The following is a 19840-nucleotide window of genomic DNA, read 5'->3' on the forward strand; positions in this document are numbered from 1 at the left end:
TCCTGCTCTCTGTTACATGTTAATAAACATCACACTCCCCCTCTCTTCTCTCCTTCCTGCTCTCTCTGTTACATGTTAATAAACATCACACTCCCCCTCTCTTCTCTCCTTCCTGCTCTCTCTGTTACATGTTAATAAACATCACACTCCCCCCTCTCTTCTCTCCTTCCTGCTCTCTCTGTTACATGTTAATAAACATCACACTCCCCCTCTCTTCTCTCCTTCCTGCTCTCTGTTACATGTTAATAAACATCACACTCCCCCTCTCTTCTCTCCTTCCTGCTCTCTCTGTTACATGTTAATAAACATCACACTCCCCCCTCTCTTCTCTCCTTCCTGCTCTCTGTTACATGTTAATAAACATCACTCCCCCTCTCTTCCCTCCTTCCTGCTCTCTGTTACATGTTAATAAACATCACACTCCCTCTCTCTTCTCTCCTTCCTGCTCTCTCTGTTACATGTTAATAAACATCACTCCCCCCTCTCTTCTCTCCTTCCTGCTCTCTCTGTTACATGTTAATAAACATCACACTCCCCTCTCTTCTCTCCTTCCTGCTCTCTCTGTTACATGTTAATAAACATCACACTCCCCCCTCTCTTCTCTCCTTCCTGCTCTCTCTGTTACATGTTAATAAACATCACACTCCCCCTCTCTTCTCTCCTTCCTGCTCTCTGTTACATGTTAATAAACATCACACTCCCCCTCTCTTCTCTCCTTCCTGCTCTCTCTGTTACATGTTAATAAACATCACACTCCCCCTCTCTTCTCTCCTTCCTGCTCTCTCTGTTACATGTTAATAAACATCACACTCCCCCTCTCTTCTCTCCTTCCTGCTCTCTGTTACATGTTAATAAACATCACACTCCCCCTCTCTTCTCTCCTTCCTGCTCTCTCTGTTACATGTTAATAAACATCACTCCCCCCTCTCTTCTCTCCTTCCTGCTCTCTCTGTTACATGCTAATAAACATCACACTCCCCTCTCTTCTCTCCTTCCTGCTCTCTCTGTTACATGTTAATAAACATCACACTCCCCCTCTCTTCTCTCCTTCCTGCTCTCTCTGTTACATGTTAATAAACATCACACTCCCCCTCTCTTCTCTCCTTCCTGCTCTCTGTTACATGTTAATAAACATCACACTCCCCCTCTTCTCTCCTTCCTGCTCTCTGTTACATGTTAATAAACATCACACTCCCCCTCTTCTCTCCTTCCTGCTCTCTGTTACATGTTAATAAACATCACACTCCCCCTCTCTTCTCTCCTTCCTGCTCTCTGTTACATGTTAATAAACATCACACTCCCCCTCTCTTCTCTCCCTCCTGCTCTCTCTGTTACATGTTAATAAACATCACACTCCCCCCTCTCTTCTCCCCTTCCTGCTCTCTGTTACATGTTAATAAACATCACACTCCCCCCTCTCTTCTCTCCCTCCTGCTCTCTGTTACATGTTAATAAACATCACACTCCCCCTCTCTTCTCTCCCTCCTGCTCTCTCTGTTACATGTTAATAAACATCACACTCCCCCCTCTCTTCTCTCCTTCCTGCTCTCTGTTACATGTTAATAAACATCACACTCCCCCCTCTCTTCTCTCCCTCCTGCTCTCTGTTACATGTTAATAAACATCACACTCCCCCTCTCTTCTCTCCCTCCTGCTCTCTCTGTTACATGTTAATAAACATCACACTCCCCCCTCTCTTCTCTCCTTCCTGCTCTCTGTTACATGTTAATAAACATCACACTCCCCCCTCTCTTCTCTCCCTCCTGCTCTCTGTTACATGTTAATAAACATCACACTCCCCCTCTCTTCTCTCTTTCCTGCTCTCTGTTACATGTTAATAAACATCACACTCCCCCCTCTCTTCTCTCCCTCCTGCTCTCTGTTACATGTTAATAAACATCACACTCCCCCTCTCTTCTCTCCCTCCTGCTCTCTCTGTTACATGGTAATAAACATCACACTCCCCCCTCTCTTCTCTCCTTCCTGCTCTCTGTTACATGTTAATAAACATCACACTCCCCCCTCTCTTCTCTCCCTCCTGCTCTCTGTTACATGTTAATAAACATCACACTCCCCCTCTCTTCTCTCCTTCCTGCTCTGTTACATGTTAATAAACATCACACTCCCCCTCTCTTCTCTCCCTCCTGCTCTCTGTTACATGTTAATAAACATCACACTCCCCCCTCTCTTCTCTCCTTCCTGCTCTCTGTTACATGTTAATAAACATCACACTCCCCCCTCTCTTCTCTCCTTCCTGCTCTCTGTTACATGTTAATAAACATCACACTCCCTCTCTCTTCTCTCCTTCCTGCTCTCTCTGTTACATGTTAATAAACATCACACTCCCCCCTCTCTCCTCTCCTTCCTGCTCTCTGTTACATGTTAATAAACATCACACTCCCCCTCTCTTCTCTCCCTCCTGCTCTCTCTGTTACATGTTAATAAACATCACACTCCCCCCTCTCTCCTCTCCTTCCTGCTCTCTGTTACATGTTAATAAACATCACACTCCCCCTCTCTTCTCTCCTTCCTGCTCTCTCTGTTACATGTTAATAAACATCACACTCCCTCTCTCTTCTCTCCTTCCTGCTCTCTCTGTTACATGTTAATAAACATCACACTCCCCCTCTCTTCTCTCCTTCCTGCTCTCTCTGTTACATGTTAATAAACATCACACTCCCCCTCTCTTCTCTCCTTCCTGCTCTCTCTGTTACATGTTAATAAACATCACACTCCCCCTCTTCTCTCCTTCCTGCTCTCTCTGTTACATGTTAATAAACATCACACTCCCCCTCTCTTCTCTCCTTCCTGCTCTCTCTGTTACATGTTAATAAACATCACACTCCCCCTCTTCTCTCCTTCCTGCTCTCTCTGTTACATGTTAATAAACATCACACTCCCCCCTCTCTCCTCTCCTTCCTGCTCTCTGTTACATGTTAATAAACATCACACTCCCCCTCTCTTCTCTGCCTCCTGCTCTCTGTTACATGTTAATAAACATCACACTCCCCCTCTCTTCTCTCCCTCCTGCTCTCTGTTACATGTTAATAAACATCACACTCCCCCTCTCTTCTCTCCTTCCTGCTCTCTCTGTTACATGTTAATAAACATCACACTCCCCCTCTCTTCTCTCCTTCCTGCTCTCTGTTACATGTTAATAAACATCACACTCCCCCTCTCTTCTCTCCTTCCTGCTCTCTCTGTTACATGTTAATAAACATCACTCCCCCCTCTCTTCTCTCCTTCCTGCTCTCTCTGTTACATGTTAATAAACATCACACTCCCCTCTCTTCTCTCCTTCCTGCTCTCTCTGTTACATGTTAATAAACATCACACTCCCCCTCTCTTCTCTCCTTCCTGCTCTCTCTGTTACATGTTAATAAACATCACACTCCCCCTCTCTTCTCTCCTTCCTGCTCTCTGTTACATGTTAATAAACATCACACTCCCCCTCTTCTCTCCTTCCTGCTCTCTGTTACATGTTAATAAACATCACACTCCCCCTCTTCTCTCCTTCCTGCTCTCTGTTACATGTTAATAAACATCACACTCCCCCTCTCTTCTCTCCTTCCTGCTCTCTGTTACATGTTAATAAACATCACACTCCCCCTCTTCTCTCCTTCCTGCTCTCTGTTACATGTTAATAAACATCACACTCCCCCTCTTCTCTCCTTCCTGCTCTCTGTTACATGTTAATAAACATCACACTCCCCCCTCTCTTCTCTCCTTCCTGCTCTCTGTTACATGTTAATAAACATCACACTCCCCCCTCTCTTCTCTCCCTCCTGCTCTCTGTTACATGTTAATAAACATCACACTCCCCCTCTCTTCTCTCCCTCCTGCTCTCTCTGTTACATGTTAATAAACATCACACTCCCCCCTCTCTTCTCTCCTTCCTGCTCTCTGTTACATGTTAATAAACATCACACTCCCCCCTCTCTTCTCTCCCTCCTGCTCTCTGTTACATGTTAATAAACATCACACTCCCCCTCTCTTCTCTCCCTCCTGCTCTCTGTTACATGTTAATAAACATCACACTCCCCCCTCTCTTCTCTCCTTCCTGCTCTCTGTTACATGTTAATAAACATCACACTCCCCCTCTCTTCTCTCCTTCCTGCTCTCTGTTACATGTTAATAAACATCACACTCCCCCTCTCTTCTCTCCTTCCTGCTCTGTTACATGTTAATAAACATCACACTCCCCCTCTCTTCTCTCCCTCCTGCTCTCTGGTACATGGGGAGAAACATCACACTCCCCCCTCTCTTCTCTCCTTCCTGCTCTCTGTTACATGTTAATAAACATCACACTCCCCCCTCTCTTCTCTCCTTCCTGCTCTCTGTTACATGTTAATAAACATCACACTCCCTCTCTCTTCTCTCCTTCCTGCTCTCTCTGTTACATGTTAATAAACATCACACTCCCCCCTCTCTCCTCTCCTTCCTGCTCTCTGTTACATGTTAATAAACATCACACTCCCCCTCTCTTCTCTCCCTCCTGCTCTCTCTGTTACATGTTAATAAACATCACACTCCCCCCTCTCTCCTCTCCTTCCTGCTCTCTGTTACATGTTAATAAACATCACACTCCCCCTCTCTTCTCTCCTTCCTGCTCTCTCTGTTACATGTTAATAAACATCACACTCCCTCTCTCTTCTCTCCTTCCTGCTCTCTCTGTTACATGTTAATAAACATCACACTCCCCCTCTCTTCTCTCCTTCCTGCTCTCTCTGTTACATGTTAATAAACATCACACTCCCCCTCTTCTCTCCTTCCTGCTCTCTCTGTTACATGTTAATAAACATCACACTCCCCCTCTCTTCTCTCCTTCCTGCTCTCTCTGTTACATGTTAATAAACATCACACTCCCCCTCTTCTCTCCTTCCTGCTCTCTCTGTTACATGTTAATAAACATCACTCCCCCCTCTCTCCTCTCCTTCCTGCTCTCTGTTACATGTTAATAAACATCACACTCCCCCTCTCTTCTCTCCCTCCTGCTCTCTGTTACATGTTAATAAACATCACACTCCCCCTCTCTTCTCTCCTTCCTGCTCTCTGTTACATGTTAATAAACATCACACTCCCCCTCTCTTCTCTCCTTCCTGCTCTCTGTTACATGTTAATAAACATCACACTCCCCCTCTCTTCTCTCCTTCCTGCTCTCTCTGTTACATGTTAATAAACATCACACTCCCCCCTCTCTTCTCTCCTTCCTGCTCTCTCTGTTACATGTTAATAAACATCACTCCCCCTCTCTTCTCTCCATCCTGCTCTCTGTTACATGTTAATAAACATCACACTCACCCTCTCTTCTCTCCATCCTGCTCTCTCTGTTACATGTTAATAAACATCACACTCCCTCTCTCTTCTCTCCTTCCTGCTCTCTCTGTTACATGTTAATAAACATCACACTCCCCCTCTCTTCTCTCCTTCCTGCTCTCTCTGTTACATGTTAATAAACATCACACTCCCCCCTCTCTTCTCTCCTTCCTGCTCTCTCTGTTACATGTTAATAAACATCACACTCCCTCTCTCTTCTCTCCTTCCTGCTCTCTGTTACATGTTAATAAACATCACACTCCCCCTCTCTTCTCTCCTTCCTGCTCTCTGTTACATGTTAATAAACATCAAACTCCCCCTCTTCTCTCCTTCCTGCTCTCTCTGTTACATGTTAATAAACATCACACTCCCCCCTCTCTTCTCTCTTTCCTGCTCTCTGTTACATGTTAATAAACATCACACTCCCCCCTCTCTTCTCTCCTTCCTGCTCTCTCTGTTACATGTTAATAAACATCACACTCCCTCTCTCTTCTCTCCTTCCTGCTCTCTGTTACATGTTAATAAACATCACACTCCCCCTCTCTTCTCTCCTTCCTGCTCTCTGTTACATGTTAATAAACATCACACTCCCCCTCTCTTCTCTCCTTCCTGCTCTCTGTTACATGTTAATAAACATCACACTCCCTCTCTCTTCTCTCCTTCCTGCTCTCTCTGTTACATGTTAATAAACATCACACTCCCTCTCTCTTCTCTCCTTCCTGCTCTGTTACATGTTAATAAACATCACACTCCCCCTCTCTTCTCTCCTTCCTGCTCTCTCTGTTACATGTTAATAAACATCACTCCCCCCTCTCTTCTCTCCTTCCTGCTCTCTCTGTTACATGTTAATAAACATCACTCCCCCTCTCTTCTCTCCTTCCTGCTCTCTCTGTTACATGTTAATAAACATCACACTCCCCCTCTCTTCTCTCCTTCCTGCTCTCTGTTACATGTTAATAAACATCACACTCCCCCTCTTCTCTCCTTCCTGCTCTCTCTGTTACATGTTAATAAACATCACACTCCCCCCTCTCTTCTCTCTTTCCTGCTCTCTGTTACATGTTAATAAACATCACACTCCCCCTCTTCTCTCCTTCCTGCTCTCTGTTACATGTTAATAAACATCACACTCCCCCTCTCTTCTCTCCTTCCTGCTCTCTCTGTTACATGTTAATAAACATCACACTCCCCCCTCTCTTCTCTCCTTCCTGCTCTCTCTGTTACATGTTAATAAACATCACACTCCCTCTCTCTTCTCTCCTTCCTGCTCTCTGTTACATGTTAATAAACATCACACTCCCCCTCTCTTCTCTCCTTCCTGCTCTCTGTTACATGTTAATAAACATCACACTCCCCCTCTTCTCTCCTTCCTGCTCTCTCTGTTACATGTTAATAAACATCACTCCCCCCTCTCTTCTCTCTTTCCTGCTCTCTGTTACATGTTAATAAACATCACACCCCCCCTCTCTTCTCTCTTTCCTGCTCTCTGTTACATGTTAATAAACATCACACTCCCCCCTCTCTTCTCTCTTTCCTGCTCTCTGTTACATGTTAATAAACATCACACTCCCCCTCTTCTCTCCTTCCTGCTCTCTGTTACATGTTAATAAACATCACACTCCCCCCTCTCTTCTCTCCTTCCTGCTCTCTGTTACATGTTAATAAACATCACACTCCCCCTCTTCTCTCCTTCCTGCTCTCTGTTACATGTTAATAAACATCACACTCCCCCCTCTCTACTCTCTTTCCTGCTCTCTGTTACATGTTAATAAACATCACACTCCCCCCTCTCTTCTCTCTTTCCTGCTCTCTGTTACATGTTAATAAACATCACACTCCCTCTCTCTTCTCTCCTTCCTGCTCTCTCTGTTACATGTTAATAAACATCACACTCCCCCTCTCTTCTCTCCTTCCTGCTCTCTCTGTTACATGTTAATAAACATCACACTCCCCCTCTCTTCTCTCCTTCCTGCTCTCTCTGTTACATGTTAATAAACATCACACTCCCCCTCTCTTCTCTCCTTCCTGCTCTCTGTTACATGTTAATAAACATCACACTCCCCCTCTCTTCTCTCCTTCCTGCTCTCTCTGTTACATGTTAATAAACATCACACTCCCCCCTCTCTTCTCTCCTTCCTGCTCTCTGTTACATGTTAATAAACATCACACTCCCCCTCTCTTCTCTCCTTCCTGCTCTCTGTTACATGTTAATAAACATCACACTCCCCCTCTCTTCTCTCCTTCCTGCTCTCTGTTACATGTTAATAAACATCACACTCCCCCTCTCTTCTCTCCTTCCTGCTCTCTGTTACATGTTAATAAACATCACACTCCCCCCTCTCTTCTCTCCCTCCTGCTCTCTGTTACATGTTAATAAACATCACACTCCCTCTCTCTTCTCTCCTTCCTGCTCTCTCTGTTACATGTTAATAAACATCACACTCCCCCCTCTCTTCTCTCCTTCCTGCTCTCTGTTACATGTTAATAAACATCACACTCCCCCTCTCTTCTCTCCTTCCTGCTCTCTGTTACATGTTAATAAACATCACACTCACCCCTCTCTTCTCTCCTTCCTGCTCTCTCTGTTACATGTAAATAAACATCACTCACCCTCTCTTCTCTCCTTCCTGCTCTCTGTTACATGTTAATAAACATCACACTCCCCCTCTCTTCTCTCCTTCCTGCTCTCTCTGTTACATGTTAATAAACATCACACTCCCCCTCTCTTCTCTCCTTCCTGCTCTCTCTGTTACATGTTAACATCACACTCTCCCTCTCTTCTCTCCTTCCTGCTCTCTGTTACATGTTAATAAACATCACACTCCCCCTCTCTTCTCTCCTTCCTGCTCTCTCTGTTACATGTTAATAAACATCACACTCCCTCTCTTCTCTCCTTCCTGCTCTCTGTTACATGTTAATAAACATCACTCCCCCTCTCTTCTCTCCTTCCTGCTCTCTCTGTTACATGTTAATAAACATCACACTCCCCCTCTCTTCTCTCCTTCCTGCTCTCTCTGTTACATGTTAATAAACATCACACTCCCCCTCTCTTCTCTCCTTCCTGCTCTGTTACATGTTAATAAACATCACACTCCCCCTCTCTTCTCTCCTTCCTGCTCTGTTACATGTTAATAAACATCACACTCCCCCTCTCTTCTCTCCTTCCTGCTCTGTTACATGTTAATAAACATCACACTCCCCCCTCTCTTCTCTCCTTCCTGCTCTCTCTGTTACATGTTAATAAACATCACACTCCCTCTCTCTTCTCTCCTTCCTGCTCTCTCTGTTACATGTTAATAAACATCACACTCCCTCTCTCTTCTCTCCTTCCTGCTCTCTCTGTTACATGTTAATAAACATCACACTCCCTCTCTCTTCTCTCCTTCCTGCTCTCTGTTACATGTTAATAAACATCACACTCCCTCTCTCTTCTCTCCTTCCTGCTCTCTCTGTTACATGTTAATAAACATCACACTCCCCCTCTCTTCTCTCCTTCCTGCTCTCTCTGTTACATGTTAATAAACATCACACTCCCCCCTCTCTTCTCTCCTTCCTGCTCTCTCTGTTACATGTTAATAAACATCACACTCCCCCTCTCTTCTCTCCTTCCTGCTCTGTTACATGTTAATAAACATCACACTCCCTCTCTCTTCTCTCCTTCCTGCTCTCTGTTACATGTTAATAAACATCACACTCCCCCTCTCTTCTCTCCTTCCTGCTCTGTTACATGTTAATAATCACACTCCCCCCTCTCTTCTCTCCTTCCTGCTCTCTCTGTTACATGTTAATAAACATCGCACTCCCCCTCTCTTCTCTCCTTCCTGCTCTCTCTGTTACATGTTAATAAACATCACACTCCCTCTCTCTTCTCTCCTTCCTGCTCTCTGTTACATGTTAATAAACATCACACTCCCTCTCTCTTCTCTCCTTCCTGCTCTCTCTGTTACATGTTAATAAACATCACACTCCCCCTCTCTTCTCTCCTTCCTGCTCTGTTACATGTTAATAAACATCACACTCCCCTCTCTTCTCTCCTTCCTGCTCTGTTACATGTTAATAAACATCACACTCCCTCTCTCTTCTCTCCTTCCTGCTCTCTGTTACATGTTAATAAACATCACACTCCCTCTCTCTTCTCTCCTTCCTGCTCTGTTACATGTTAATAAACATCACCCTCCCTCTCTCTTCTCTCCTTCCTGCTCTCTCTGTTACATGTTAATAAACATCACACTCCCCCTCTCTTCTCTCCTTCCTGCTCTCTCTGTTACATGTTAATAAACATCACTCCCCCTCTCTTCTCTCCTTCCTGCTCTCTCTGTTACATGTTAATAAACATCACACTCCCCCTCTCTTCTCTCCTTCCTGCTCTCTCTGTTACATGTTAATAAACATCACTCCCCCTCTCTTCTCTCCTTCCTGCTCTCTCTGTTACATGTTAATAAACATCACACTCCCCCTCTCTTCTCTCCTTCCTGCTCTCTGTTACATGTTAATAAACATCACACTCCCCCTCTTCTCTCCTTCCTGCTCTCTCTGTTACATGTTAATAAACATCACACTCCCCCCTCTCTTCTCTCTTTCCTGCTCTCTGTTACATGTTAATAAACATCACACTCCCCCTCTTCTCTCCTTCCTGCTCTCTGTTACATGTTAATAAACATCACACTCCCCCTCTCTTCTCTCCTTCCTGCTCTCTCTGTTACATGTTAATAAACATCACACTCCCCCCTCTCTTCTCTCCTTCCTGCTCTCTCTGTTACATGTTAATAAACATCACACTCCCTCTCTCTTCTCTCCTTCCTGCTCTCTGTTACATGTTAATAAACATCACACTCCCCCTCTCTTCTCTCCTTCCTGCTCTCTGTTACATGTTAATAAACATCACACTCCCCCTCTTCTCTCCTTCCTGCTCTCTCTGTTACATGTTAATAAACATCACTCCCCCCTCTCTTCTCTCTTTCCTGCTCTCTGTTACATGTTAATAAACATCACACCCCCCCTCTCTTCTCTCTTTCCTGCTCTCTGTTACATGTTAATAAACATCACACTCCCCCCTCTCTTCTCTCTTTCCTGCTCTCTGTTACATGTTAATAAACATCACACTCCCCCTCTTCTCTCCTTCCTGCTCTCTGTTACATGTTAATAAACATCACACTCCCCCCTCTCTTCTCTCCTTCCTGCTCTCTGTTACATGTTAATAAACATCACACTCCCCCTCTTCTCTCCTTCCTGCTCTCTGTTACATGTTAATAAACATCACACTCCCCCCTCTCTTCTCTCTTTCCTGCTCTCTGTTACATGTTAATAAACATCACACTCCCCCCTCTCTTCTCTCTTTCCTGCTCTCTGTTACATGTTAATAAACATCACACTCCCTCTCTCTTCTCTCCTTCCTGCTCTCTCTGTTACATGTTAATAAACATCACACTCCCCCTCTCTTCTCTCCTTCCTGCTCTCTCTGTTACATGTTAATAAACATCACACTCCCCCTCTCTTCTCTCCTTCCTGCTCTCTCTGTTACATGTTAATAAACATCACACTCCCCCTCTCTTCTCTCCTTCCTGCTCTCTGTTACATGTTAATAAACATCACACTCCCCCTCTCTTCTCTCCTTCCTGCTCTCTCTGTTACATGTTAATAAACATCACACTCCCCCCTCTCTTCTCTCCTTCCTGCTCTCTGTTACATGTTAATAAACATCACACTCCCCCTCTCTTCTCTCCTTCCTGCTCTCTGTTACATGTTAATAAACATCACACTCCCCCTCTCTTCTCTCCTTCCTGCTCTCTGTTACATGTTAATAAACATCACACTCCCCCTCTCTTCTCTCCTTCCTGCTCTCTGTTACATGTTAATAAACATCACACTCCCCCCTCTCTTCTCTCCCTCCTGCTCTCTGTTACATGTTAATAAACATCACACTCCCTCTCTCTTCTCTCCTTCCTGCTCTCTCTGTTACATGTTAATAAACATCACACTCCCCCCTCTCTTCTCTCCTTCCTGCTCTCTGTTACATGTTAATAAACATCACACTCCCCCTCTCTTCTCTCCTTCCTGCTCTCTGTTACATGTTAATAAACATCACACTCACCCCTCTCTTCTCTCCTTCCTGCTCTCTCTGTTACATGTAAATAAACATCACTCACCCTCTCTTCTCTCCTTCCTGCTCTCTGTTACATGTTAATAAACATCACACTCCCCCTCTCTTCTCTCCTTCCTGCTCTCTCTGTTACATGTTAATAAACATCACACTCCCCCTCTCTTCTCTCCTTCCTGCTCTCTCTGTTACATGTTAACATCACACTCTCCCTCTCTTCTCTCCTTCCTGCTCTCTGTTACATGTTAATAAACATCACACTCCCCCTCTCTTCTCTCCTTCCTGCTCTCTCTGTTACATGTTAATAAACATCACACTCCCTCTCTTCTCTCCTTCCTGCTCTCTGTTACATGTTAATAAACATCACTCCCCCTCTCTTCTCTCCTTCCTGCTCTCTCTGTTACATGTTAATAAACATCACACTCCCCCTCTCTTCTCTCCTTCCTGCTCTCTCTGTTACATGTTAATAAACATCACACTCCCCCTCTCTTCTCTCCTTCCTGCTCTGTTACATGTTAATAAACATCACACTCCCCCTCTCTTCTCTCCTTCCTGCTCTGTTACATGTTAATAAACATCACACTCCCCCTCTCTTCTCTCCTTCCTGCTCTGTTACATGTTAATAAACATCACACTCCCCCCTCTCTTCTCTCCTTCCTGCTCTCTCTGTTACATGTTAATAAACATCACACTCCCTCTCTCTTCTCTCCTTCCTGCTCTCTCTGTTACATGTTAATAAACATCACACTCCCTCTCTCTTCTCTCCTTCCTGCTCTCTCTGTTACATGTTAATAAACATCACACTCCCTCTCTCTTCTCTCCTTCCTGCTCTCTGTTACATGTTAATAAACATCACACTCCCTCTCTCTTCTCTCCTTCCTGCTCTCTCTGTTACATGTTAATAAACATCACACTCCCCCTCTCTTCTCTCCTTCCTGCTCTCTCTGTTACATGTTAATAAACATCACACTCCCCCCTCTCTTCTCTCCTTCCTGCTCTCTCTGTTACATGTTAATAAACATCACACTCCCCCTCTCTTCTCTCCTTCCTGCTCTGTTACATGTTAATAAACATCACACTCCCTCTCTCTTCTCTCCTTCCTGCTCTCTGTTACATGTTAATAAACATCACACTCCCCCTCTCTTCTCTCCTTCCTGCTCTGTTACATGTTAATAATCACACTCCCCCCTCTCTTCTCTCCTTCCTGCTCTCTCTGTTACATGTTAATAAACATCGCACTCCCCCTCTCTTCTCTCCTTCCTGCTCTCTCTGTTACATGTTAATAAACATCACACTCCCTCTCTCTTCTCTCCTTCCTGCTCTCTGTTACATGTTAATAAACATCACACTCCCTCTCTCTTCTCTCCTTCCTGCTCTCTCTGTTACATGTTAATAAACATCACACTCCCCCTCTCTTCTCTCCTTCCTGCTCTGTTACATGTTAATAAACATCACACTCCCCTCTCTTCTCTCCTTCCTGCTCTGTTACATGTTAATAAACATCACACTCCCTCTCTCTTCTCTCCTTCCTGCTCTCTGTTACATGTTAATAAACATCACACTCCCTCTCTCTTCTCTCCTTCCTGCTCTGTTACATGTTAATAAACATCACACTCCCTCTCTCTTCTCTCCTTCCTGCTCTCTCTGTTACATGTTAATAAACATCACACTCCCCCTCTCTTCTCTCCTTCCTGCTCTCTCTGTTACATGTTAATAAACATCACTCCCCCTCTCTTCTCTCCTTCCTGCTCTCTCTGTTACATGTTAATAAACATCACACTCCCCCTCTCTTCTCTCCTTCCTGCTCTGTTACATGTTAATAAACATCACACTCCCCCTCTCTTCTCTCCTTCCTGCTCTGTTACATGTTAATAAACATCACACTCCCCTCTCTTCTCTCCTTCCTGCTCTGTTACATGTTAATAAACATCACACTCCCTCTCTCTTCTCTCCTTCCTGCTCTCTGTTACATGTTAATAAACATCACACTCCCTCTCTCTTCTCTCCTTCCTGCTCTGTTACATGTTAATAAACATCACACTCCCTCTCTCTTCTCTCCTTCCTGCTCTCTCTGTTACATGTTAATAAACATCACACTCCCCCTCTCTTCTCTCCTTCCTGCTCTCTCTGTTACATGTTAATAAACATCACTCCCCCTCTCTTCTCTCCTTCCTGCTCTCTCTGTTACATGTTAATAAACATCACACTCCCCCTCTCTTCTCTCCTTCCTGCTATCTCTGTTACATGTTAATAAACATGTCTAAGTAGCCTACTCTCTGGTGCTGTACACATGTGAATGTGATCGTGAGTATTCTTAAAGCTAGAATCCTTAATTGAAACAAAGCGGTGCCCCCAATATATTATATACCAATAGTGTTGGACTTGTGACATATTCACTAATGCAGGAGAGCTTTGCTCCAAAGCAATATCAGTTCCCAATGGCCATAGTGACCAGAACACTGTGGCAACAACAAGGAAAGACCGAGTACCAAAGCAGGGTCATAAAGTTATTTACCAGAGATCATACAAAATGTTTCTCTTTTGGTGACGATGTAAAACATGTCTGATGTGTATAAGGAGAATCCAGATGCAGCACTTGAAGTATTTGTCAAATGATTCATGCCAACTGTTGACCAGCATGCAGAGCCCCCTGGACGGATGATGAATTAAACAACTGTTGACCAGCATGCAGAGCCCCCTGGACGGATGATGAATTAAACAACTGTTGACCAGCATGCAGAGCCCCCTGGACGGATGATGAATTAAACAACTGTTGACCAGCATGCAGAGCCCCCTGGACGGATGATGAATTAAACAACTGTTGACCAGCATGCAGAGCCCCCTGGACGGATGATGAATTAAACAACTGTTGACCAGCATGCAGAGCCCCCTGGACGGATGATGAATTAAACAACTGTTGACCAGCATGCAGAGCCCCCTGGACGGATGATGAATTAAACAACTGTTGACCAGCATGCAGAGCCCCCTGGACGGATGATGAATTAAACAACTGTTGACCAGCATGCAGAGCCCCCTGGACGGATGATGAATTAAACAACTGTTGACCAGCATGCAGAGCCCCCTGGACGGATGATGAATTAAACAACTGTTGACCAGCATGCAGAGCCCCCTGGACGGATGATGAATTAAACAACTGTTGACCAGCATGCAGAGCCCCCTGGACGGATGATGAATTAAACAACTGTTGACCAGCATGCAGAGCCCCCTGGACGGATGATGAATTAAACAACTGTTGACCAGCATGCAGAGCCCCCTGGACGGATGATGAATTAAACAACTGTTGACCAGCATGCAGAGCCCCCTGGACGGATGATGAATTAAACAACTGTTGACCAGCATGCAGAGCCCCCTGGACGGATGATGAATTAAACAACTGTTGACCAGCATGCAGAGCCCCCTGGACGGATGATGAATTAAACAACTGTTGACCAGCATGCAGAGCCCCCTGGACGGATGATGAATTAAACAACTGTTGACCAGCATGCAGAGCCCCCTGGACGGATGATGAATTAAACAACTGTTGACCAGCATGCAGAGCCCCCTGGACGGATGATGAATTAAACAACTGTTGACCAGCATGCAGAGCCCCCTGGACGGATGATGAATTAAACAACTGTTGACCAGCATGCAGAGCCCCCTGGACGGATGATGAATTAAACAACTGTTGACCAGCATGCAGAGCCCCCTGGACGGATGATGAATTAAACAACTGTTGACCAGCATGCAGAGCCCCCTGGACGGATGATGAATTAAACAACTGTTGACCAGCATGCAGAGCCCCCTGGACGGATGATGAATTAAACAACTGTTGACCAGCATGCAGAGCCCCCTGGACGGATGATGAATTAAACAACTGTTGACCAGCATGCAGAGCCCCCTGGACGGATGATGAATTAAACAACTGTTGACCAGCATGCAGAGCCCCCTGGACGGATGATGAATTAAACAACTGTTGACCAGCATGCAGAGCCCCCTGGACGGATGATGAATTAAACAACTGTTGACCAGCATGCAGAGCCCCCTGGACGGATGATGAATTAAACAACTGTTGACCAGCATGCAGAGCCCCCTGGACGGATGATGAATTAAACAACTGTTGACCAGCATGCAGAGCCCCCTGGACGGATGATGAATTAAACAACTGTTGACCAGCATGCAGAGCCACCTGGACGGATGATGAATTAAACAACTGTTGACCAGCATGCAGAGCCCCCTGGACGGATGATGAATTAAACAACTGTTGACCAGCATGCAGAGCCCCCTGGACGGATGATGAATTAAACAACTGTTGACCAGCATGCAGAGCCCCCTGGACGGATGATGAATTAAACAACTGTTGACCAGCATGCAGAGCCCCCTGGACGGATGATGAATTAAACAACTGTTGACCAGCATGCAGAGCCCCCTGGACGGATGATGAATTAAACAACTGTTGACCAGCATCCAGCAGCATGCAGGGTACGACAGTTGGAATAAACTCATATTTGGGGTTCAGATGGGGTACGACAGTTGGAATAAACTCATATTTGGGGTTCAGATGGGGTACGACAGTTGAAATAAACTCATATTTGGGGTTCAGATGGGGTACGACAGTTGGAATAAACTCATATTTGGGGCTCAGATGGGGTACGACAGTTGAAATAAACTCATATTTGGGGTTCAGATGGGGTACGACAGTTGAAATAAACTCATATTTGGGGCTCAGATGGGGTACGACAGTTGAAATAAACTCATATTTGGGGTTCAGATGGGGTACGACAGTTGAAATAAACTCATATTTGGGGTTCAGATGGGGTACGACAGTTGAAATAAACTCATATTTGGGGTTCAGATGGGGTACGACAGTTGAAATAAACTCATATTTGGGGCTCAGATGGGGTACGACAGTTGAAATAAACTCATATTTGGGGTTCAGATGGGGTACGACAGTTGAAATAAACTCATATTTGGGGCTCAGATGGGGTACGACAGTTGAAATAAACTCATATTTGGGGTTCAGATGGGGTACGACAGTTGAAATAAACTCATATTTGGGGTTCAGATGGGGTACGACAGTTGAAATAAACTCATATTTGGGGTTCAGATGGGGTACGACAGTTGAAATAAACTCATATTTGGGGTTCAGATGGGGTACGACAGTTGGAATAAACTCATATTTGGGGTTCAGATGGGGTACGACAGTTGAAATAAACTCATATTTGGGGTTCAGATGGGGTACGACAGTTGAAATAAACTCATATTTGGGGTTCAGATGGGGTACGACAGTTGGAATAAACTCATATTTGGGGTTCAGATGGGGTACGACAGTTGAAATAAACTCATATTTGGGGTTCAGATGGGGTACGACAGTTGGAATAAACTCATATTTGGGGTTCAGATGGGGTACGACAGTTGAAATAAACTCATATTTGGGGTTCAGATGGGGTACGACAGTTGAAATAAACTCATATTTGGGGTTCAGATGGGGTACGACAGTTGGAATAAACTCATATTTGGGGCTCAGATGGGGTACGACAGTTGAAATAAACTCATATTTGGGGCTCTGATTGGGTACGACAGTTGGAATAAACTCATGGGGCATTTCTAAGTTATATTCTTGAAGAATCACTAGGTATACATAAATCATTTATACATATTTTTTAGCAACTAAGGATTCTAGCTTTAAGTGTGTGTGTGTGTGTGTGTGTCTAGCACTAGTAGCTGAAGTGAGTAACTCAATAGGCCAGTAGGCCAGTGAAACAGCAGAGAGAGTATCTAACCAGATTATGTAGGTGGTGTATCGTCTGGCCTGAGAGAGAGAGGCTGGAGAACAGATCTGAGTGGAAATCAATACAGATCATTTAGACACGCTAAGTGTGAACAGCCCTGCTAGTGCTAGCCCCAGGCTAGTGGTTGTAGACAGGTCCAGGGTTGACACGGTTTAATGTTGAAGTCATTGTAAAGCCACATTTTATAGTGTATTTCTACCCCATCCCTGTGCCTGCCACGACCCCTCCCTGTGCCTGCCACGACCCCTCCCTGTGCCTGCCACACCCCTCCCTGTGCCTGCCACACCCCTCCCTGTGCCTGCCACACCCCTCCCTGTGCCTGCCACACCCCTCCCTGTGCCTGCCACACCCCTCCCTGTGCCTGCCACACCCCTCCCTGTGCCACTTCCCTGCCCTGGCTGGTTCCCTGGAGCAGAGCCCAAACTGGTGCCACGCCCCAGCCCTACAGCCACACAACAGATGGCAGACACACAGGAGAGCAAGCAGGGACTGAAAGCGTCATCTGAGGGAGAATCAGTGTTTGTGCATGAGGGTGAGAAAGAGTGTATCCGCCCAAGTGTGTGTAAGTGAGACACAGAGACACAGAGACCGAGAGAGCAACAGTGTGTTCTTACCAGCTTGTCGTGGTCCTCTCTTCCTCCTGAAGGCAGCACCAGACTGCAGCGCCTCCATCAGGTCGTCCATGATACCAGTCTCATCACCCTCTGTACACACATACATATACACAATCAATATTACATACACAACCTTATAAACCAGAGACATCCTATTAAATTACTAGAGGGGCTATGTCATGAACCCTCAACGTTCCAGAATGGGGTGAACATGCAGCCATATTGGTCAGGGAGAAATACAAACCAGTCTAATTTCAATGAATGGCAGTAGAGGATTAATCCTGATTTTATTTATGCAGGAAAATAAAAGGAGTGTGATGTATCAGAAATTGTGTAATAGAATTATTGTCAACCTAAAATATTGTCATATAATTATAAAAATAGTTAACAGGTTTTTATTCTGTATAAATAGTCAAAACTACAGAAGTCTATATTTGTGTGCTATTATATAATACAATATAAGTACTTGGTACATTTACAACTTATCTAAGTCCTCTCTTCAACTGATTTCAGACAGTGTACGGCTCAGATTTAACTGCATTGTTCCAATGGAATGTTGCCATTTTGGCATTTAATAATAAATAAAATGGAATCATTCCTCTAAAACTGTCTGGCTAACAAACATTCTTCCTTCCATTTCAATATCTTATCACAGCACTGGCGAACCACCCGGGTTGACCAACTCCCTGACCGTTATCCCATTAGAAGACGGTTCCTCGTCTAATTCTAGGGTTATAACAACAGAGTCAATACAAAACACACATCCACATTTAGTCTCTCTCATAATAGACAGAGGACAGATCAGTGGACACAGCACGCCCCCTGCGTTCTCTCTCACACACACAGACTTAGCGACATCACCAGTCACATGGACACGGTGGCCCATTAGATACATTAACCTAGTTGGGCGCTGACCCAGTTTAGAGACTGCCTAGGCTGCAGGCTACATACATCTAGTAGTACACACACCGTCTACACGTCTATTACACTGAGGCTCAATAAGCTGCGATGTTCACCAGGGATGTGTGTGTGGGGAGGATTCAGGTACTCAGGCAGATGGTTGTCATTATTATCACTGTGAACTGGCTGGGGTTAAAGGTTTAGGTGTTCCCCTCCCCCTCATCCTGTCGCCCCTCCTCCAAACACACTAGTTTAATCACACTGTAAACCTAGCGGCAGATGGCCCCTGGTCTTGCCTGTCAAGTCAGAGAAAGTGTCACACACACAGAGAGAGAGAGAGAGTGCAGTCCCACAACACAGCTCACATACACACCCAAGTGGCCGCTGCACACAACTGCACAGGCAGAAAACATGCAGTCATGTTGTATTTTTACCCAAAGGAGAATACGTCTGGCACCCATCCACTCCCCACTTCCACAAATCACATGCCTGTGTTAAACCCAAAGACATCCAGGAAAAACACGTTCTGGAGGAAACTGCCTCTGGGTGGGTGTTAACAAACTGGGACCTGTTCTATAAAGCTTACTGACCCGGCTGCTTAAAGGACAGCATCTAGACAGAGACAGTAGAGGGCTAATGGACTGTTCAGCATCCTGATACGGAGCCATACAGGCGTTGGGAATGTCTAATGAATAAGGCAGATTAAACAGGGAACACTACTGACCACGTCCTAGCATTTCTAAAAGGTTTCTACAACTGTTTTGCATTAAATCAATTTGAAGCGCTTGCTGATAGTTCATAAACTGACGTTTATTGAATTAATACAGCCTTTAAAACAATCAATATGAGAGTGGGTGTTGAGTGGTGGACTGTGGTCAAGGTCACTATGAAACACTCTACCCTGCTCCGACACACATGTCCGGGAGTTAAGGACATATGCTGTGTTGATAAGCTGTGTTAATAAGGTAACAGCATTAGAGACATAGCAGGAGATCAGCATGACAGAATAGATCCCCCTCCCCCAGCCTGGCATCATTATGTGCAGAACACACTACAGCCCCTCCTTTAGCAACAAGAGCTGATCTACTTCATACCCTTACCACTCTAGGAGGGCATCTCCATCC

The 19840-nt window shown here is 45.0% G+C and overlaps 1 protein-coding gene across 1 annotated transcript in view; it reads right to left on the bottom strand.

The window, feature by feature from the left end:
• LOC139581392 (protein diaphanous homolog 1-like) overlaps positions 1-19840 on the bottom strand; it is a 59262-nt gene that overhangs the window by 22164 nt on the left and 17258 nt on the right. Inside the window, exon 10 of the mRNA XM_071411109.1 lies at positions 17817-17906. Within this exon, the coding sequence (XP_071267210.1) occupies positions 17817-17906 (90 nt within the window). The remainder of the gene's footprint in view (positions 1-17816; positions 17907-19840) is intronic.

The sequence above is a fragment of the Salvelinus alpinus genome, chromosome 7 (genome assembly GCF_045679555.1).
Source record: "Salvelinus alpinus chromosome 7, SLU_Salpinus.1, whole genome shotgun sequence".
NCBI lineage: Eukaryota > Metazoa > Chordata > Actinopteri > Salmoniformes > Salmonidae > Salvelinus > Salvelinus alpinus.